Consider the following 23,491-nt stretch of genomic DNA (forward strand, 5'->3'; position numbering starts at 1 on the left):
CTCTTGGGGGGGGGGGGGGGGACACATCGACTTGACTCCCCCCTTCCCCACCCCACCCCCAGCCGCCAGTGTGAGTTGGAATCTTTGATGGTCAGAGGGGCAGTACCTCACCCCACTTACCCACCCCTCTTCCTCTCTCTCCCTCTCTTTCATATTCTCCCCCCGTTTTGCTACCTCTACATATGCTATGGTCCCTTGTCTTCCTTTCAGAGCTGTCGGAGATATAAACAAGGAGGCGTGAAAGGGACCGAGGTTCAACCCCCCTGTGATCCGGCTGATCTTTGTGTTTGTCTCACAGCCAGACGGAGGGAGGGGGGACCCTGTCTGAGGAACTCTCCAGCGAGGAGACACAAGCGGGAAGAGACACAGGGGAGAGGAGGAGGAGGAGGAGTGTAGAGATAGAGAGAGGGAGGGAGAAAGGGAGAAAGGTAAAAAAAGAGAGAGAGAAAAAAGATAGGGGGAGAGAGAGAGAGAGAGAGAGAGAGAGAGAGAGAGAGAGAGAGAGAGAGAGAGAGAGAGAGAGAGAGAGAGAGAGAGAGAGAGAGAGAGAGAGTGTAGAGGTGACATCTCCAGTGCTTTTCTTGGGAGGCAACCTCAGGCTTGAACCTGCAGTGGCTATTCTGATGCATCAAGCTTGAAGAGACTGTCTCTGGTTTTGTAGCATGCATGCACAACCTAGCTGCTCCCTGGTCTGTGACAAACATGCACTAGTTGGACTCCACTCTGTGGCGGGCATGTTATAGCTGGTTTCTATCTAACGCTTGGACATTCTGAAGAACATTTTGTGAACCCTTTTCTTGACATTTTCTGGAGCATTGTTCAGGTGAGTTTTTGGGTTTGTGTATATTATGTAATTAAAGACATTACATGTGAATAGTTTTACCTGTCATCATGGCATTACTTTAGAGAACAATACTGAAGGTGTAATGAAACAGAGTAGCAGTCATATCCTTACAATTTCTTGGATTTGTTTTGTTAGCAATTGGAAATGATTGAAAATGCTTTTCTATCAATTGTAATAGTTTTGGGGGCACAAACGGTGCTGAACAATTTGAAACAGGCCTTGACTTTTTACTTCTGACCACTGGTATAATCTTAGACTTCCCACTCTTTGAAGTAATACCAACCACGTTCAGCTGCTACTACATATTAATTGAATAATGAATGTGATATTTAAATATTTTTATATGATTTTATAATTTAATTCATAATTTTACTTAGATATTTTTGCAAGTTGCAGATTTGAATTCCTGGGGTAATCCCTGCACTGTGAGTGGCTGTGTATGAAAGTGTGACATGTGCTGTGTGTACAGATGGGTCTTTTGAGCAGTGTGGATCACCTCTAAGGCTGTAGGCAATAATGGCAAAGCCAGGCGATCCGTAACAACTCCTCACCAGGCAGCAGCCAGCAATATCAACGGCAGCAGCCTCAGATAAAGGAGAGAGAGCGAGTAGAGAGAGGGAGGAGGAGGAGGAGGAGGAGAGGGGAGGGATAGAGGGAGAGTGATGAGTGAGCTATAGAAAGGGAGAGCAGGGGTAGAGGGAGAGGTAAGGGGTTACAGACAGACACAGAGAGAGAGAGATTGAGAGAAAAAGGGAGAGAGAGGAGGCAGTGTGAGTGAGACGGAGAAGCAGCATCTAAGCAGGTTGTTTTTGTATTTCCCACCTGGGCTCTCACAGGCAGCTCCGCTCCGGGATCCGATGATTACAGGGCAGCTGAGCAAGCCGCTGCTCTCCCTGCGCAGCGAGATGAGCGCGGCGGAACTCCGGGCGGACGACAAAGCGCCGGCGTCTCCGGACAGTGAGCTGAACGACGACCCGCTTCTCCTGTCCTCTGACGCCAACGACAGAGAGGACACTCCCAACAAGCTGTACGGTGAGTCGGCCAGACACATCTCCATCTCTCTGTCTCTCTGTCTTTGTGCAGCTGGTCAGGGGCTTGACAGGCGAGGCAGATGCCTCTGCTCTGGGTGCCTCCTGGAGGGGGCTCCACAGTAACTTATGTATGGGAGAAAGTGTCAGAGAAGTGAACAGACAGACACCAAACTAAGTTGAAGTGCAGAGAGGAACTGAATACAACAGGACCTGACAGAGATGACGAGGAAGGTAATTAATGAAACGAGTGCGCAAAACAGCTTTTAGTTAGCAGGATACTTTTTGGTGTCCCATTATGATCATTTATTTCAATTATTTAAAATATGTGAAACTGCTTAGTCCTTTACAGATTGATGTTTTATTTCAGCGGTTATGTTGATCAATTAAAAGATAAATACATTTAGAAGATAAGCCTGTTTTTGGTATGAGTGGAAATCAGTCAAGAAAACACACAGGTGTTGTTCAGTCAATAACAATTCAGTTAATTGTGTGAGTAAATTGTTCCTTAAGACATAAAAATGGCAAATGACTGTTTGGATTGTTTACAAAGTGTGGTGTAATGGATGCAATGGATTTCAGAAATTTTTCCAAAACATACATTTAGTTGTATTTAACTGCAAGAGTCGTTGTTTGCCAGAGAGATGTGGTGTGGGCCTCCTTTAGGCTTTCATGCATGCTCATTCTTTCATACTTCCTACCACCATAAAAATCATAGTGAATTCAGACAGCATAGCATATCTGTAATGAACATTACATTTTATTAGTAAATGATATACAACTATATTTAGCATTGTATTGTTGTTATTGTAACACAATAATATTTTTTATAGTACAGTAATTAATTGAAAAAGGAAGTAAATCTATCTAGATATCTGCACTGAGACACCTATTCTCAAATGCTGAGAATTTAAACATTACATTTAAACAGAAAAATTGGAAGACAAATTGCTGGACAACCGATTAATGTTAGTTGTCATTAATTATGTGTTGAGGCTGAAGGCCTCAGTTGTCACCAAGTGAATGGATATGCTTCTGTTCACAAGTTAATCAAATCATTTAGACAGTTTAATTCAATCATGGGGCACAATGATGAATCAATAGGGGCAATGAGGTTGAAATATTTTTCTGCGTAATTAAAACACAAATGTTATTACATCTGTTATGGATCACAATAATGTTTTTATTCAGTGAAGGTTAAAAGATATTAACCTCTTTTACTGTGCTTGTTCATATTTTACTTTTGTGCAATTGTTATTTTAAGTTGTATTGATATTGCGAAATGTTCCAATCTCAGTCATTAATTGGTTATACTTATAGGTTGTATTGCATTGCATTTTCAATTTGGAATCAACTATATTTTCACAACCTTTAACGTACATTTAAAAAAAAATGTTAATTCAGATAAAATATATGCTTTAAAATTCAAAAATAGAATTTAAACTTGTAAATTGTATTAGGTCACTCAACTGTGACAGTTGGTTGTATTTGTGGTGAATAGAATAATAAATATTAAGTGATCTATATAAAACAACCTTTTCTATTGTATTTCCATAAAAGCCTATGTCATGTCATGGATGATATGACTTTATTACCTGTGACACATCTGATCATTCTAGGCAAGGTTGTAAACCACAGCTGGCCCTGTGCTGCACACTCTAAAAAAGACTGCTAGAGTAGAACAATTTGCCACCATTGAACTGCAAAAGGGCTTCCAGATAGAGTTTTAAGGTTCCAGATAGAACCCTTTTCACTTACGGAATGTGTTTGTTTTGGAACAAAAAAAATTCCCATGCAAATCCGCAAACTCAATACTTGTATTATTTGTGTATGATATAGTACTGGGATCAAGCAGTAACTTGAACTTTACCTTTAATTTACCATGAAAGTATTTATGACTAGGTTGGGGAAGTACTTTAAGTAGCATTATACACATTTTACATTTTAGGCTAGCATTGTCATAATTTGGTGGTGTTTATGTAGTTTAAAATAAAACATTTTCAGATCATTTCATCTGGCCAAAAGAACCATAAAAAGATGAGACTGTGAAAAATCTAAATAACAGGCCTAGCATAATACCTCCAATAATATTTAGACATACATTTTCTGTTGCAAAAAGCTGAAATTCTATTTTTTCCTTTAGACTACAGAGAGCAAGCCAATCCCTTCTCTACTCTTGTGGTTTTTCCTCTGTCTGTCAAGTTCTATTTGCAATTCTTGTGACTTCCACCTCAATTTGAGTCAGATAAGAGATGCAGGCACGTTTCTGCAGATAAAACACATTTTCAGAGAGGAGGTGTGTCAACCATCCATCCTTCCACCCCTAAACAGAGATGTTGTGTTTGCTACAGAGTTTGACATCACAGCAAATTATGGTGATACTGAAGCACTATGAAAATGCATTAACAAGTGATGTCTCATCAAAGCTACATATAAGTCACAACTGTGTGTTGCAGTACTCATCGTTAATCACTACAATTTTGCCATGCTGAACATCCCATAATCAAGTAAACAAAGCTCATTGTACAACAATACTGTACTCACACTGACAATAACAGACATAGATCAGAATGGCATATAGACGTTAAATAGGTTTTATTTTTGAAATAATATTTTGAGGAGGGTTTACCAACTGAAAAACCGTTGCTGATCAGTGTGAGTTTTCCAGCTGTCAGTCAGATGCATTTTTTAGAATATCCCTGGGCTAGAATCTCCAAAACAAAGACCAGTGTACTGTTACATGTTCTTCTCAGCAGAGGTACAATTGCCTTTAATAAGAATCAAGCTTTCCTCTCCCTCCTCCATCTCTCTCTCTTTCTCTCTCCCTCCCGCTTTCTCTCTCTGTCACACATACAAATCTCCCTAATAATACTCCTCTTTCAACATTACTGTAATAACCAGATTGAACTATGTTATGCAACTATTATCCCATGATGAAAACAGAGGAACGGTTTGAACTGCCTGAAATGTTCTGGTTTCATCATAGCGTCATATTGTGTTTCAATATGTGTTCGAAGGGCATGGTACATTTGGTCAACGATGATATCTATATGTGGATGGAAAGAGCTCTCCTCCTGTCTGGTGGCACAGAAGGGGGGTGGAGGGGGTGGGTGCCAGCCTGGGGCTGTGCCGCGGGGTTTGCTCTAGGCAGACTGGCCCAGCTCACTCCGGCCCTGGGTACCAATGCTCCAGAGACCCAGGGACCCAGGGACACAGAGACAGAACAAGGGTCCTAGAGATGTAGAGAAAAAGGAAATGACAGAAAGTGACCATTTAATTAAGGAAGTGTATAAGAGAGTGGCATTTGTAAACTAACAATCCAGCGGCTTCTCTATATCCAAACCACAAGGCATGCAATACATTTAGATTTAGTAATACACTACACTAATCACAGCCAAAAATAATTTACTCTTGGAAACAAATTATAAATGTTGGGGTAAAAAACGGGGTTTACAAAAGTCTGTCCTTATAGTCTTTGAGGCTATAAAAGACTTGGAGGTGAGGAACTCAAGAATAAATGTTCAGATTTCATAAACTATCATTTGTGGTTGGTGTTACGATAAGATGACAAGAAACATTTTATTTGGGGAAAAAGAGTGTCTGTGAGTGGGTGTGTAAGAGAGAGAGTAAGTGTGAGAGGTGAGAGAGAGAGAGAGAGAGAGAGAGAGAGAGAGAGTAAGTGTGAGAGGTGAGAGAGAGAGAGAGAGAGAGTAAGTGTGAGAGGTGAGAGAGAGAGAGAGAGAGAGAGAGAGAGAGAGAGAGAGAGAGAGAGAGAGAGAGAGAGAGAGAGAGAGAGAGAGAGAGAGAGAGAGAGAGAGAGAGAGAGAGAGAGAGAAAGAGCGAGAGGAGAAAAGGATAGAGAGGGGTCAGTGGCCAACAGTTCTTTCTGATAATGTGAACGCACACAAGAAACATGGTCATAAACTATTAAGTTGAATACTCTGAAATTTTACAGTACCATAGGCAGTCAATGGCTGTAGCGGCCATACAGTACAATATTGTGTAAAAGTTAAAAGTAAAAACTGTCTATATAAGAACATTTTACTATTCTTTGGCTTTTGTTCCTCTGATGTTAAAAGTATTCCCATTTGCCGTATAGGATTTAATGCACAGGCACAAACTGTCATATGTCTGTGTGAGTGTGTGAGTGTGCTTGTGTGTGTGCTTGTGTGTGTGTGTGTGTGTGTGTGTGTGCATGCATGCGTGCGTGCTTATGTGTGTGTGTGCATGCGTGCATCTCGGGTCTCGCTAGCTTTAAGTGTGATTTGCGTTTGTTGGTATTGGATCTCTGAATGGGTACCTCTTTGAGGCATTGTTAGTTTACTAGCTATACATGTGGGTGCCTTGGTGCCAAGGTTAAACATAATGAAGCATCCACAGGCAGTGGCAGCAGGCCACTGTTTGTCTACCTTAAGCCTCTACTCACAGCACACAGCTCCCTGCTGAAATGGTGGTCCTCTTCTTAGGTGCCTTGTGCAAATAAGTCTTCCACTCCAGATATCAGAGAATGTAAGGGAGCACAAACACCCTGGCAACGGCTCTTTATTCCAGGGAAAAGTGATCATAAGGTGGCAAAGCTGTGGTTAGAAAGTCAAGCTATTCCCTTTTTGGGGGGAGAAGAGGGGGGAGGGGGGGGGGGGTAGAGAACAAGATGGATGGCATGGATGTGTGCAGTTTTCTGTCTTCTCAAGCAAATCTCCCCCTTTCAAACATCAACAGACAAGATAATAAGACACTCTGAGCACAATTCGGTATTATATTCAGCTACCAAAGACTCGTTTCTTGTCAGTTTGCATTTAGTCTCCCAAGGATGTGACGCTTCTATCATCATCCTGTCAAAGAGAGCCCGGCTGGAACGACAGGAGCTCTCTTTTCATACACTTACTGTCCACATGAAATGGCCTGCACTTATACAGACTGCCAAAATGGAGGGAACATTTTCAGAAAGGTCACCTACAGATAAAACAGGGAGAAAAAGGGAACCTTTTATAGATTTATGTGATTGGAGGTCATTCCGAACAACAAAAATGGCTAGACAAATGGACAGACATACTGTAATGCATGATTGTGTGCCCCGTCATGTGTCATGATACATTAGAATATACTGTGCATAACTACTGTACATTATGTGGATCACAGACACGTTTGACGATGTCTATCATTTTGTGTTTGGTGTGCTTTAGCACCAGTTACTTAAAAAAAAGAATTGTGTTCCAAGTTCTGCCCTTTTCTAACAGTGCTTATTGCAATCTTAAAATATGATTCAGCCTTTTGACCCCCCATGAAACGATCATAACCATTTGATACCCATATGCATTGATTAATTTCACAGTCTATTATTCGTAGTTAGATGAGATGGTTTAGAATATAATTTACAAGACTGTCTTGAGTCCATGAAAAATATATAGTTTTGACCAAATCAACTATACCATTGAACCTTATTTTCTTAACAACAGACACACACATTAACACACACACACACATTCACACACTAATGTGCACACATAGAGACACAAGGTACACAGACAGCGCTGGAGGCGGCCTTTCTCGCGTATTATTTTGCGTAATCAGCTTAGTGAACTGGATACACGGGAAAAGAGGGGCTGTGGGTTGGGGAAGGGGGGGGACTGCTAATGTAAAGAGGCTTATAATGTTCTGCGCTCAGAATAAGTAATAAAGTGGCACAAAGCCCCTGTGCCTGAAGAGGGAGTCTGCTCAGTAGGACTGGGGAAGGGAGGAAGAGGAGGAGGGAGGCAGGCCTCTCCATCCGCAGGTCCAGGATCTCATTATGAGGATTTCTGCTCAGCGTTAACTTGAAAACTGGATTAATGCACGCTTGCAAAGCAGGTGTCATACATTCTCTAATACGCTCTGAGCGGGCCAGGCAGAAGTCATTTACTTAGCACGGAGAGCACTGAGGAGACCGGGGGAAGGAGCGATGAACACCATTATAGTACAAATACACTGGCTGGGAGTCTTGTTTGAGGACATGTAGGCATAGAAGGTCATTGTTTTTTTTAATGTAACTTCCAATCATGTTGATACGACTCGCAATGACACTCAGCACTTCAAAGTGAGTGACAGTGTAATCCTGGGGTGGAGTTTTGGTGTGCATACTGTCAGAATGCATTTTCTAAAATGCATGTTACTTTTCAATGAAAATATTCCAAAGGACATGGCAATATTGTAAAGGAAATACTGTATGAATATCAATACCTACTTGCTTTCATATTGTCTCTTTAAGTAATTTTTTGGCGTAGACCTCCATATTGTATGGCACAACATCAACAAGGCCTTCATGTTGAGCACACAGAGACGCTCTTACAACTCCAGCTTTTTGACACAGATAGTGTTGCTGTAATCGAAGCGGGAAGGGTCACATTTTCAGAATGGAAATTACAAATCTTGTCTTTGACTTGTGTGGCGTGAACCAGAGATGTATCCCAGCGCCCCTGTGTCCTTCACCACCCTTTATTATTTATAACTCTAGCTCTTTGAGCAATGACCAGTACTAATGCATAACCTTCTGTCCTTCTGGCTGATGCGCTTCCTTTGAAACCAAAGATTGAGGGAAGAAGAAAAGGGTGTGTGTGGATGAGGCGGGGGTGCGGAGGGAGGGAGGGTGAGAAGAGTGGTGTAGGTGGGCGGGGGGGGGGGGGGTATAGGGCAGGCAAGATCCAGTCTATCGAGAAGTTATTATGTTTTTTTCTCTCCTTCATATCTGAGGATGTGGAATAACACAACGATGGTTCTTTTTTCCGGGAAATGGAGTTATGGGCTTCAAAGCAATAGTCTGTCCCTACCTTCTCGCCGTGGCGGCAACACAGACGGGTTGTGTGGTGTAAATTCTCCTTCAGCGTGTGGAATGGTCCGTTCTGCCCAGTGTTTCCCCTGCTTGCTCTCACAGGCTTGGGTTCCTCCATCTTTTCAAGAGGGGCCGAAACCTGATGACCGAAAGTTAAACATGGCACAAGTCATTTCTGGATTTGGGATCCTGATTAAGGGGAATTAGGTCACAGTGTGTGGAATCCAGAGATTTTAAGGCAGATACATTATCATGGTGAGTGTGTTATGACGGTGTACAGCGTGGGGTGAGGGAGGGAGAGGTGGTTGGAGGGACAGGCGCGGGGGGCAAAGGGGTAGAAAGTGGGGCAGGGAGGCAGGCAGCATTAGTGTTGGTTAGCCTGAGGGTGTAAGGCTGATGTGTCAAGCATGACGTGTGGGTGTCTAGCCCCCTAAGCTGAACCAGTCCTCCACCCCCTCCCACAGTCAACACCACCCCCCCCCCCACCACCACCCCAATTGTCCTGCGCTTTTTCTCACTTAACCAGATACAGCCTGATGCTAAAATCTGTTTCTATCTTCACTGTGTACTTAGGTCTAGAGTAAAGTAGTAGACAATAAAGATAAAGGATCAATTGTTTTCATAAAAGTGGGTAATAATTCAAATGTGAAGAACAAATAATATGCTATTGATGAACCTATCTATGCAGTACCTATTATGTCAAATGCGTATCTGACATTCATTAAATGGATCTATATAGCTATACACCTTCTCCACATGAGACAGGGTGTATGAGGTGTGGTGTGGGCAGGGGGAAGGCAGAAGGATAGGGATGTAGGGGCCATCAGGCTGAATCCTATTTACCTCAAATATCATTTCAGTAATTTAAGCGAGGAGGAGCAGCCTCCCTGGTGATGGAGGCACCTCAACTCTTCCTTGGCTCCTAAAAGGCTTAGAGAGCTCTTTCAGGCAGGTCCTGATCCCAGCGTCCAGCCCTCTACTTATGGCCATAAAAGGATGAGGAATAATTGTGGATTGTTATTTGTCTCGTTCAACCCTGAGGTAATCAGGTTGACATTGCCTGGTGAATGAGGAGACGGGTCTACCACAGATGTGCTCATGAGCAAAGTGTTCTGGTCCCCAGAGAGCCGTCCAAATGTTGCCTTTCTTTTGCTCTCTCTTTCTCTCTCTCTATTTCTCTGTCTCACTCTTGTGAGACTCCTGCACTCCACATCCCACTCCCTTTCTCTCTCATCTTCTTCCGTTTCTTTCCCTCTCTCTGTCTCTTTTTCTCACTCTCTCACCTCCCTTTCTAGCCCCCCCCCCCCCCACTTCTTCCTCTCTGCTTCTTGACCTTTGGGATGAGCACTACCGCTCCTCTCCAATTTACCTCCTCCTGTCCCTCTTGTACTGAGGCCTCTCTTCCCCTCTCCACAGCTAAGGGGGAGCCAGGTAAAGAGCAGAGCCAGGCCTCTTCTCTGTCCCAGAGAGCCTGTTGTCCCCCTGTGGCCAGGCCTGAGAGCATAACTAGGGGAACGTGCTCCCTTCTCTGACATGAGCCACATTACCATACAGATGACCAGTACTTAGAGGCCCCATTCAACTGCGGGAGAGTGTCTGTTTGTCCGTGCTGTTAACATGTAGTGCAAGTTAGTTCTGCTGTGCAAGACAGGGCATTTCTTAATGCACATCTCCATGGAAACTACGTCACACTAAGACATGCTGGTGGTGTTTGCAGTTTATTGGCTTTTTGAACTCTCGTTTATTTTTATTTTACTTCTGTGTGCACATTCTATCTTTTCACTCTCTCTCTTTCTCCCTCTCTATTTATCTCTCTCTCTCTCCCTCTCTCTCTCTCTCTCTCTCTCTCTCTCTCTATCTCTCCATCTTTCCCTCTCTTTTCTGTGATAACGCAAAAATGGGTAACTGCTGAGATGTAAAAATCCAATCCACATCACCCCAAAGCTTAACTTTACCTCCGGTGTCATACCCTCACTCCATGTTTCCTCTTATTGGTTGAAGACTTAATGGGTGGCATACGTGTGCCTGCCTGTGATGTCCAGTCTTTCCTTTAATGGGAATCAGTCCTTAATGACCAGAACCTAGATAGACTGGACCTCTGTTCACTATTCACCATGACCTACTGTGGGTCCTTCATCAATGAAATGAGAACTCTCCAATCAGCCACACGCCCAGTGCTCTTAATAGTATTACATTAATATTATTTGTAGTGGTTTTCAGTGGGTTCTGGACCCTCCCCACAAATGTGTAGCTTTTTTCACCACCCAACGTCCTCTCTACACTGGCCTCTGGACAGTGTTACCCCCACTGCCACCCCCAGCTCCTATGGGGCCCATCCAACCAAGAGCACCTGGGCTTATCAGCATCAGATAATGTGGCTGTGTTATTGGTGAGGGCTTTAGAGGACTAATACCTGATGAAAGATGACAACAAAGAGAAGGTGGCAACGTTTGAAAAGATACTCTTGTCTGCCTTCACCTACAAAGCGTCAAAGGCTTAGGTCCCTGTAGAATCTGAGTGTGTGTTCATATGTTTGTCAAGTGCACATGGCTAGTGTTTCAATGTCAGAGTCATAAAAGCAATTTTTCCAACTGCATTAGTGAAATCAATCGCCAAACAATTTGGCCCAATTGACCACGTATTGACAGAGTTAAACCTTGTGTATGATGTGACTTGTCATTTATTTAGCCAATCCATGACTATCCTATCATTCACTAATGCTTGGATTCACTGTCGATTCATTGATAAAACAATCCAATAAATATATGTGGTTCAGTTTAAAGCATTCTCCTCTATTTGATCAATTAATTTGTCAATATCAATAGCAGTCATTCATGTTGTAATACTGTGATAAAACTGTGATCAATTACGTATTTCAAAATATTTACCAAATCCAATAACTTGCCTTAAGCATTCACATAATTTTCAAGCCACAAAGTGATGTGTTACTGCAGCACTGCAAAATATAGCTAATGCCCTCAGCTAACCTTTTTGAAGAGACTGGCATGGTTCATGTTGAAAGGCTTGAATCATTCCTGTGGCTCTCACACACATTTGACAACTTACATAAGGCATTTCCTCCAAAATAGCTGTAAGTGTTAAAGCTTCTTTTATGGGGCGAAATTGATTCGCAAAAGGCACTGGGGGGCAGAAAGCTGGCCCTGACACAAAGCCTTCAATAACAGCCATTTCATTTAGATGGTCAATGTATGAGGCAGCTGCATTATAAAAGGTGGCCTGCTGATTGCTTTATGAAATCCGGGCTAATTGTTTTGTGTGTGTGTGTGTGTGTGGGAGGAGAGGGGGGGATTGGGGGGGGGGGGGTATCCTTGGGGGCAGCACTCTGCATTGAGACAAGCTACAGATGATGTCAAATAAATACAGCTCTTAACACCCCATAGAAATCCCTCTGCCTGCTGCTGCTTTCAGAGCCCCCCTCCAGTCGGCACTCTGTGATCAATGCAAAAGGAATTTACTGTAGCAGATATTGGCAATATTTCCAAAGGTACACAAACCACTCTAGAACCCACACTGATCTTAGTTGTGGAAACAGTCATAAAAAAAACTATGATATAAATATATATATATATATATATGATAGAGATTATATGTTTAATAAAGTGTTGTGGTTCACATAAATATGAATAAAGCGATCATAATAATGATCCAAACAGCATATAACAAAACCTGACTCTGACTCTCTGAGGTACAAGGTTATCGGTTGTGATTGAAAGAAGCACTGTATTCATACCAAAGTCCCCCTGGGAAGTCGATCGCTAGGCTAGGTAATGACAACACCATACTGTACAGCATGACACTCTCTTCAGTACTGAAGACCACACCTTGCAGTCCAACCTCGAATAAGCCCCCAACTACAGTGGGACAAAAACATTGGAGATCTCAAAGATGTTTATTCATTTAATTTCATATACTTTTTCTTGTGAATGTCATTTAAGTTGATTTGCTTTATAATATTGGTGCAATAGCAGTACATCCCTTTTCTTCCTTTAAATAATCTTTATTGACGGATTTCTAATCAGAAAAAGCTTTATTAATTTCTCATGTCAGAATTGCTACTGTGAGACCTGTGTTAATGTCTGAAAGCAAATCCACTTAACAGATATTCTTATATTAGATAAGCAGGTTAAAAAGAACAAAGGATTTGGTAATAAAAGGGAATTGAAGATGGAGTCCCTCGATATTTCCCCTGTCAGGTTTTAATTTAGTTAAAGGAAGCATACCAGCACCTTGGGGAAAAGATGTGCATGCGCATTTATTTATTATCGATTTCTTTAGCTGGGGATAAATGTGTTAACGTTACAGATATTTGCAAGGGGATCAGGATTTTTCCCAACACACTGCTAAGTTATTGTGAGATGATGCAATGAAAGTGGTAGAGCCCAGTTATTTAATAACCCATCCATCTGCACTGCTTATCAAAAATAATATATTATTCACAACTGGTGCTTAAGCCAGACCACATTTAAAAGCTAGGCACTCATTATTTATTAATTGAATTGTCACAATGTTTTGTAAACTATGATTCTCTCATCAATAATAGAGTGGAATGATTAGAAAAAGTATACCCAGTGTTATCTATTAGCAAATATAGAAAGCAATGCAAATTAGACCATGCTCAAAGCTTGTTTATGCTGTGGATTTATCACAGTTATTCCTTACCATGCACATTTGTAATCAATCTTATTTTGTACTAATAAAATATTAGAGATAGGTAAAAATACTGTTTGAATTAAGTAGTTTTTTTCAGTTGTGGTTGCTACAGGGAGGAAATGAAGACAAAACTAGCTGATGCAACACTGCACCTGTTCTTAAAACAGACAGCTCCAAAGACAAATAGCTCTGTGATGCTGTGTATCCTGACCGATTTATTCTTATTTGTGAACATTTATGCCACTGAGTGGGACTGTGAGTGACCTATAATGGGTGAAATAATGGGTGAAAAGAGGCTGAGCTGTCACAATAGTGAGAGACAGGAAGGTTGACAAGCCAGAGAATGGTGGATGTGGCCCGATATCCAGGCACAGATCCACTCATTCTGAGGTATAGGGACCAGCTAGAAGAGAGGTCTTTGCCCCCCTGGGCTTTCAAATCAACCATCAAACGTTTCAGGTTCATTTGGTAGGTCATCCAATTCACCAATTATTTGGATTTTATGTAAAGCTGAGATGATGTTGGATGGCGTAGTGGAGTTTCAGGAGGTAATGCAAACATGCACAAGCACACACACACACACACACACAGAGAAACAGGCACAGGCACATACTGGCACTGACACATTCTGGGCAGGCAATACGACATAAATGGCAATACGGCAATACAACATAAATGTTCAATCTAAGATTGAATGTTGGTTTAAAGAACACTCAGGAAACTGTTGCTTACTTTTTAAGTTTGAATTGAGATTTCTGCAGTAAAATTGTTTCTCAAGCAGTCCTTACTAGTTGTTACAAAATAGATTTTCTTTATTTAATTCATTACAGCATAGCCTAGAGAAACATTGAGTTCAGTTTGTCTTAAGAAATTCTTCAACTGGAAAACTTAGGGATAAGGTTTACTATTCAACACTTCCATTCAATTCAAGAGTCCTTTACAACCTTTATGAAAAGTTATTTTTATCAGGCTGCACTCTTAAACTACATGTCAACATGAAAGTAAAAAATCATTCTGACTCCCCCTGTGTGAAATGTGAGATATTAAGAGATGAACAAAGTTTGCTGTTTATATATATGAAGTTAGATATAAACTCTATTTAGAGCTGACAGACGTGTTTCCCATCCCTTCTGTGAAACAACACCCTGATAATCAGGGAGATTCACTAGTCCCTGGTAGTAAGTGTTAGGATTGTTTCTCCCGAGGTCCCCTTAACCTGTGTGTTAGCTCTGGTCCCACCTGGAGGCCCATGTGTGGAGCGTTCCCTCCAGCCATCAGCAGACTTATTATCATGTCCCTGTCTGCCTCCACTCTGCTCTGCCCTGCCCTCATTGCAAACCGGTCCTATTATGTCTCATTGCTGCAGGCAGAGAGAGAGAGAGAGAGAGAGAGAGAGAGAGAGAGAGAGAGAGAGAGAGAGAGAGAGGAGAGAGAGAGAGAGAGAGAGAGAGAGAGAGAGAGAGAGAGAGAGAGAGAGAGAGAGAGAGAGAGAGAGAGAGAGAGAGAGAGAGAGAGAGAGAGAGAGAGAGGGAGTGGGGAGGAGAGGGAAGGAGGGGGCAGTGTAGATGTCTGCTGGTACTCAATGATGTAAATGGATGAATAATGTGTCCCCTCACTTAGCTGCAGTGCTCCATCCCTCAGATGTAATCGGCTCCGTCGGGGAGCGTGTGCCAAGCATTATCCCCCATCAATGGGCCTCTCAGCTGGACCAGTAATTTATTCAGCGCTGATTGTGAAGCGCTCTGCGGCGGTTATGAAGCACTTAAACATAAACTTACACCCCCCCCCCCCCCCTTGTACACACACCTCCCTCTGTACTGCCCTACTGGAAGCTTGTGACATGATAGCTTGGTTTATTGTGAGAATGCGCATGTTTGTGTCTGTTTTGGATTGCTTTAGAGGTTAAATGATTTGTCGTTCTCTGTCTTTCTGTCCTTCTCTATCTCTCTCTCCCAGGTGCCCGGGAAGGCTCTGTTCAGTCAGATGCCAGCAGCAGTCCTTCGGAGCAGGGTGGGTTGGGTCAGTCTCACCCTGCCTACTCAGTAGGACCCCAGGTGAGTCTGCTACACCTGCCAGCCTCTACAGGTTGCCCCATCGAGGCCCCATGGGAGTGTACACTCTCAGGCCAGGGCATATCAAATTAACTGAATTATTAAGCCTGCCATGCATTTACAAGGCTTCTGACAGTAAGAGGACTGATCTACAATCAGTTGTACCATTTGATTGAAACTGCATGGACACTATGCAAGCTCAGTGGCAGCTGATTTTGTATCTGTGAGCTGCTATGCAAATACCTCCCCAGGTTTGTTCCAACACACATACGCTTCCCCAACCCGTCAACAAAGACTTCCAACCCTCAGCCTCGCTGGAAGGCTTAATAAGACAGTCGACTCTCTGATTGGATTTATTGGCATTGTGGCTCAGTAGTGTTTAATGAACATCATCTCATTAGTGCTGTGCGCTGCGACCCCTGAGCACACACACTCTCTCACACACATACACACACACACACACTCTCTCACACACACATACACACACACACAGACACACATGCACACACTCTCTCTCACACATACACACACACACACACCACCCAGCATAGGGTTCCCTTAACAGACACGGCTGCTAATGAGGTCAGTCTCCCTGCACTCTTTCTCAATGAAGGGCTCCACATGCACTCAATCAACCCTCATCAGGGGAAACTGAAGGGGAGACATGAAGGGAACTCTGTGACTCACTCCTCTGTGAAAATCTCAATCAGCTTTTCACCAGTTACAAATGAAGTTCATGAACAATTCATGGCATAAGACAATTGTGTTCACTTATGTGCAATACATAGAAAGCACATAGAAAAAGAATAAGTGTAAAAATGTTAAGGATATTTTTTGAGCAGCTGCAGTGTGTAGATTGTGTGCAGCCTGGCCTCCCTCTGTCACAGTCTAATATATTAATGCTGTCAGGCTAGGCTCAGTGAAGCTAACACTTTTCAGAAACAAAGACTCTCCGCATGCCATAACCAATTCTCTTGCTTCTGGATCAATATGTTTTGATAGATCCTCGCTACAGAGCCGGATATTGTGCGAACAGCCATTATCCGAGGGTAGTTTACCCAACATGAATCCACCTTACCTCCTTTCCTACTCGCAGTTAGGATGACAAAAGTGTGCTATCTGGGTGATTATGGGCAATTTCTCAGTGCCAGAGCTGCCAGGTGGATGGAGGGGCGTGGGGCTCCCTGATGGGCAGAGAGGCAGGGTTCCTCATCCAGACACCAGCCCCCCATCCAGAGCCCGGCTCACAGCAGCACACGTGTCTGTCTGGATGCCCTGGGAGCCCACTCCTCGACACCAGACTGTCAGGCCTGCCAGACACATACTGTAGCTACAGACCAGAGGCCCCTCTAGACCTGGACAGAGGAGATAGAGAGAGAGAGGGGGAGGGGGGAGAGAGAGAGGGGGGGGGGGGAGGGAGAGAGGGGGGGTGGAGGGAGAGAGAGAGACAGAGAGAGAGAGAGAGGAGGAGGGAGAGAGAGAGAGATAGAGAGAAAGGTGTGTGTTTGTGTGTGTGTGGGGGGGGGGGGGTGCAGAATTAGTTTAATACCCAGAGAAGTAGATTGAGCTCTTTCCATGACTGTTTTTATTTGTTTTCTAGACATTCATCTCCCTTGTGTGTGAGGGTGCAGGTTGACAAATCAAGAGACACATTCATGAAAATTAATGTATGAAAAATCTATTATCACACTTCAGTCAAACATTTCAGTTTTTGTATCAAGGTTGAACAGTTCTGGATTCCTCTTAACAAAAGACAAGCCACACAACACAAATATTTAGATATTTACTAGACTTGCATGTGATGAAACTACCCGCTATGTTACGTGGAATTGTTTTTTAATGTCATTCCCATCTATGTAGGCTAACGCTTGTCGTATTTGTCAGATGAGAAAATCTCATTTAGGTTGACTCGAAGATGAAATGTTCAAAGGCTGTCTTTGATTATCTGCAGCTACAATTCAAGATGAAATTTATTTTATGAAGATTAAAACACATGTCACTTGTAGCTGATGAGCTGCCTTTGTTCAGGTCCTCCGTGGCTTCTTTGAGCTCTCAAATGACTAATTTATCATTAAACGTTAATGACGAATGTGACATTGACAGTTATCAAATATTCTTGACGTTCATGTTTTCAATTGTCATAAAGCTTGAAAGCAAATGATGATGAATAGGCTACTCTACAGTATGTAAAACCCAAATCATCGTTGTGATATATTTCATATAAAATAATGTTGGGGGGACATCTAACATCTCATCAGTGGACTGAATGCCACTTTAAGGCCACTATTAGCCTATCTTTATTCATCCCAGAACTAACGATCATTAAACACATAAGCAATCACAAATATGTATTTTCCATCCGTTGGACCTCCCCTGGACTGAGTTTAAAACAATGAGACATCGCATTTCCTAAACTGCGATTGCGTCGGAGAGGTTGCGTGGCTTCCGCACCACAAGGATTTATCTTAGTGACACTGCTGTCACCAGCGAGCAGCCGGTGCGTGGATTACGATGCCGTCTTTGCACCAGTCCCGCCCTTCCTCTCTCCGTTTGCTACACATGACACAACATGCAGAACCGATTCAGAAAGCTGACAGGAGGAGTTAAAGCCTCATGGGCTCAGGTCGCCACAGAGGAGTCACCGGGGGCGTCTGGGCCGCGAGACATTCTTAAACTGAGAATCGTTTAAGACCTGTGACAAAAACTAAAGTATGGCCATTCATCCATTGTTTTTTGTATAAAACCTTTGAATTTAAAAAATTCGGGTATGCCACAATGTCTTCACAGATCTGAAATGGTAGAATTGCACCCCCCCCCCCCCCCCCCAAATGTGTTTGTTGTTTCTTTGCAAACCACTTCCTTGGAAAATACATTTGAACTTCTCCCCTACTCTCTCCTTGGTGATACCCCTGATAGCATATCTTAGACTCCCTGGGTTGTGACCGCAGAGATTCAGCTTCAGCTAATATGAGTGAATGCTGACATGAAGACGCTGATGTACTGTATCTCCCAGAAAAAGGAAGAAAATGCTGATTTTTTTCTTCAAGAGAGCCGTGAACAGCCCTCTGGTAGATTCTGTTGTATCTGTGGCGTGTTCATTCAGAGCAAATGTAAACCCTTCTGTATCTCTGAAAAGGAGAATTTTTCCATCCTCCTCATTCTCATCCAAGCTGGATAATTTCCATACACCGCAATACACGTTGCCTGCCACTATGTAACATGGGCAACATAATAAAATACATGAATCAAAGCATTGATTATTAGAGCAGTCCAGTCACCTCTGACATCTGCATTAAGGGTGAGCCAATTTGGCTCTTTCATTGACTCCTCTACACTTGTCTCAATTAGATTTGCTCTGAATATGCGACAGTTATTCAGAGCGTCATTATCTATGAAATCCGAAGGAAAGAATTATCCACTTGCCGCCATGAATTGTGGGGCTCTGTGAAACATAATACATTTGATAGCTGCTGACTTACTGACTGTATAGTACCATACTGTACAATACCTTTTCAATTTTCTTCTCTTTTTTCTTTCCGCATGTGTTTGTGTGCTGAAATTCCATGCCTTTATATGTATGTTTGTGTTTGTTCATCCAATTAGTTTGCATGTAATAATTATGTGCACGTGTGTCTGTGTGTTGCAGTCCCTCCTGGTAGCTCAACAACTGGCCAACGCCGTGGGCGGGGTGATGTCGGGGGCGGCTCCAGGCCTGAACCAACCCATCCTCATCCCCTTCAACGCGGGCGGGCACTTGGGCGGGCAGCAGGGCCTGGTGCTCTCCCTGCCCACCACCAACATCCAGGGCCTGGTGGCAGCCGCGGCCGCAGGGGGGCTCATGTCCCTCCCACTCCAGAACCTGCAAGGTGAGAGGAACGAGGGGTGAGGGGGGGGGGGGGGGGGGCAAGGGGGAGGGCAAGGGGACAAGGGGTGTTGAGAGTAGTTATCCTAAAACAAGGAAAATATGGAGATAGTTTAAGACTGCTGTGGGTTCAGGTTAAAATGCTCTATGATGTTTTAAACTGTTCATGGGAAGAACATGAACATTTGAGTGTATTGAGTTACTTAGTCATTCAGTTTGATCTTAAGATATTGTGTATAGTACAGATAACCAAAGATGGTTGGTGAATGCTCAGTGAATTTGTTCTTACACGATCACCTCGGTTTTAACCCTGCTACACGGTTATGTATGATCTGTCATACATGCTCGGCTCACAATGTACATTTAGATGTAAAGATGTTCTAGAACAATCTGGAACAGGTAAGAAACCTTCAGGGGGTTGTATTCCAAAAAGCTGCCATCCTCAACTTGCCTAGAGGAAGAGCCGTATTAATTACAGGTCAACGTTTTGCGGCACAAAAGCACTTTATGCCCTTTTTCAGCGTACTCTCCCCCTCTTTTCTCTCTCTCTTCTCCTCCACATCCCTCCGTCCACTTGGCTGTACTTATCGGCGCCTTTTTAAACTTTAATGCCCAAGTGTTCTCTTTTGATCATAGTTGTAAATGGTTTTCATTTTAATGTTTAAAACATTGTCTCTTTTATACCATTAGATTGAGGGATGGACAGGGAAAAGCGTGTGTCATGAATCTTAGATGAGGGTCTTGGCTAATGTAAGATGATGCCAGGCTGCATGTAAAGTAGTGCGTGGAGGCAGGGGGGGGGGGGGGTTACTCTTCAGCACTTTGTGCTATCCTGACATTATTGTAATATCCTGCCCCTTCCTCTTCCCCCCCCTCCCCCCCACCCCCCCAATTCTACTGTATGTGAGGAAATGGATCGACAGATGCCCAGAGTGAGGAAATGTTGAAGTCGGAAGCCCCTAATGGACACAAACATGCATAAATAACAGCATCCATCGCTACTGGGCGAACGGCTTTTAATAAACCCACATCTAGCCTCTGAAGATGCACCAGTGTGTCCCGGAGAAGCCGGGGGCACGGTAATGGGCCCTTCGGCCCCTGTCTCACACTTCAGCAGTCTCCTCTCTCTCACAGCTGTGACGGCACAGGGGCCCCCAGTGAGAAGTGATTGACAAACACATTGTCAGAAAGTTGAGTGAAGCAAACAAACACCTCTCAATCACTTTTAGACCGTAGCCTACCACTGTACCACCACTACTAGCACCACAGCTAATAGTAATACAGCTCAGGATGAGGCGATAACACATCAATTGAGGCTTTCCCTCTGTAAATAATTCACTCAGTGGGATGATGAGTGGGAGTAAGAAGAGCAGCTTTTGTGTGAAAGAGGACGAGAGAAAAAGAGAGAGAGAAAGAGAGAGAGAGAGAGAGAGAGAGAGAGAGAGAGAGAGGGGGAGAAAGAAATGCCATTTTGGCAGATTATTTATAAGTGTGCGTCCTGACTGGCAGACTGCCTGTTCACAGGTTCATCTCTCTAGAGAGGGGGGGGGGGGGGGGGGGCGCTGGGCTGTTGAGGGGGTGTGGTGAAGGGACCTCCATGGAGAGGAAGTGACACGAGTCAGGAGTGAAGCTAAATGTCTTGACTGTGTCCAGACCCCTCTGGCCACAAGGCTCCCCTCCCCTCCTCCCTGTCTGGCCTCATCACAGCTCTGCTGAATGAGGCCTGCTGGCACAGCGCCTCTGTTGTCAGATGGCCCCAACTCAGGCAAACCCCCTCACACACGCACACATACACACACCCACCCTGCACCAACCCAGGACTGATTAATCACACGTTTAATGCCATTGCCCCCTGCCTCAGTCGACCATGGACCAGTCAGCTCCTTCTATGACCTCGGGGGCGAGTGTGTTCAACAGCCAGGCACGCTGCTAGCTAATTAGCATCATATCAGACAGAGACAACTGTGTGACGGTGGTAATAAGACTCCGGGTGGAGACCCTGCCCTGACTGTGTTTGTATGTAATGAACCGGCTAATGACCGACTAATAAACTTGTTTCGCTTAATGGAACGGGGGGGCTGTGTGTATCATGTGTGCGTGTGTTTAGTGTCTAAACAAGTCTACCATGCTCTCCCCTATAGGCATGAAACCAAAGAAGCTTAGATGTGATTTCAAGTTGTTTTTTTATCAGAATTAGCTATTCTGTTGTGTTTGCTATCAACGTATTTCCTGCACGGTGCTAAACATTCTCCTGAATTTGAGCAAATGAGTTAAGTAGGAGGAGGGCACCATCCAATCATCTTTGATCACACAACATCTGTAATTACACCCTTAGAGATCACTCTTCTAAGATGCCTTTTGAAAAATACATGTGGAGTAGGAGAGAGCATCGAACAGTCTGGAGGAGAAGAGAAGAAGGAGTGTTCTTTCTATCTGGAGAAGAGAAATAGGAGAGAGTTAGATTCTCTCTTGAGGAGAAGAGGGGAGAGGCAGCTCTTTCAGCTGGTGATGAATAACTGTCATTGTAATGGGGCTGTGTGCAGTAAATTTAGAGCGTTGGTTGTTTAAATAAAAAGCAAAGCAGCGTCTTGCGGCGGACGCTGTAAACACTGGCAACCAGAGTAGCTGGTTATTTGTCAGAATGATTTATGCCTTGAAACATTCTGTAAGAACAAATTCCCATTGAAACTGAACAAGGCAGAAAGTTATCTTTTGTGACAGAGTACACACAGAATTCTAGCTGACTTCACTGAGGAACAAACTGGGTTAGGCTTACGGTTCGGGTGCATAAACATGAGGCCTTAATCAAAAAGGTGACATTTGCCACAAATTTCAAATGTATACTTGAAACAGAGTTTGAACTTGTGATGAGAAGGACAAGCCCCATAGGTATACATACACAGTCTTTTTTTATTGAATTGTTCATCTTGTTTTACATTTCTCATGATCACATAAACAAGTCTATGCTGTATTAGCTTACTTGTATAACAAGTTATATCAGACGAGAACAAAGGTAATACTGCAGGAAGAGGGAAGAACGAGCTGTGGTGTGTGCTCTGCTCTGAGGCTTCTCTCTATGACTACTTCACAGTAATGCAAGGAGCAAGTTTGTCGAAACTCCTTTTATATTAATAAGGATATCCCATTATCTGTCAGTGTTTGCCAAAGCCCTGGCATGCAAGGTGCACATCAGAGAAAGAGAGAGAGCAAGAGAGAGTAAGCGATGGAGAGAGAGATGGAGAGAGAGAGAGAGAGAGAGATGGAGATGGAGAGAGAGAGAGAGAGAGAGAGAGAGAGAGAGAGAGAGAGAGAGAGAGAGAGAGAGAGAGAGAGAGAGAGAGAGAGAGAGAGAGAGAGAGAGAGAGAAATATAGACTTGTAATGGTTGGGTGAGAACCCTGCTCCACTGTTGTCACCCATAAGGAAATAAGGAGCAGCACTCAGAGGTGAACACAGGGAAACGCCGCCTTGCGTCCTCAGCCCTGGTAGTGAGCACAGTCGTGTCAGGACCAGGACCAATCAAAGGCACGGCGACAACAAAGCCTGTTTAGATGAAAAAAGCTCAGCAGTGGTGTGTGTGTGTGTGGGGGGGGAGTGTTAGCTTGATCCAAATAGGGAAATCACTCAACTCATTACAGTTACGAAGGCTGGGCTCCTGGGGAGAAAGCCAAATGTTTCCACGCTACTTAGTTCAAGTCAGACTCCATCTCCTCCACTGTGATGCCTGCTGCCAAGCGGAAGGGAGCTTCTTGATTGGCTGGCCCGACGAGGGCTCAAAAGCAAACCTGTGTGCATGGTGTACATCACTGTCCTCTTCAACCCTTCTCTGTTTTGGCACAGGGCATTTCAAACACGCTGTTCAGCACGGTAGTGTTTTTTAAATGTGTCATGCGTCAGCAGAGTGTGTGCATGCGTGTTAGAGTGGGTGTGTACGTGTAGCAACCTGTGTGTGTGAGAGATGTGTGTCTGGGTGACTGTGTTTGTTTGTGCATCATGCTGTGTGTTGCTTGTGAGATTAAGGGTCTAACCAAGCAGATGTTGTAATATATGTTCTTTGCTACATTTCAATAGGTTGTCTACATCAGAAAGTATGGCAATATCAGAGAAAGTTAAAGGCTCATTTCTCTGTACGCCTACCTCAGCACCTCCGCCTCCTCCACATTATACAACCTGCGTATCCCTCATTGCTGTTTAATTGTGAAGTCTTCGCCAGTCGAATGTATTCCACGTT

At 43.6% G+C, this 23,491-nt stretch overlaps 1 protein-coding gene across 1 annotated transcript; it reads left to right on the forward strand.

Annotated features, from left to right (window-relative positions):
* The first annotated feature begins 1,601 nt into the window (after nt 1-1,601).
* Nucleotides 1,602-21,194, forward strand: LOC134035359 (POU domain, class 6, transcription factor 2-like). The gene is made up of 5 exons (XM_062480356.1): nt 1,602-1,876; nt 15,305-15,402; nt 19,046-19,265; nt 20,915-21,006; nt 21,123-21,194. Exons 1-5 carry the CDS (start codon nt 1,702-1,704, stop codon nt 21,192-21,194), a joined length of 657 nt encoding a protein of 218 aa, XP_062336340.1. The 5' UTR covers nt 1,602-1,701.
* The last annotated feature ends 2,297 nt before the right edge of the window (nt 21,195-23,491 follow it).

Source organism: Osmerus eperlanus, chromosome 15, assembly GCF_963692335.1.
Source record: "Osmerus eperlanus chromosome 15, fOsmEpe2.1, whole genome shotgun sequence".
Lineage (NCBI taxonomy): Eukaryota > Metazoa > Chordata > Actinopteri > Osmeriformes > Osmeridae > Osmerus > Osmerus eperlanus.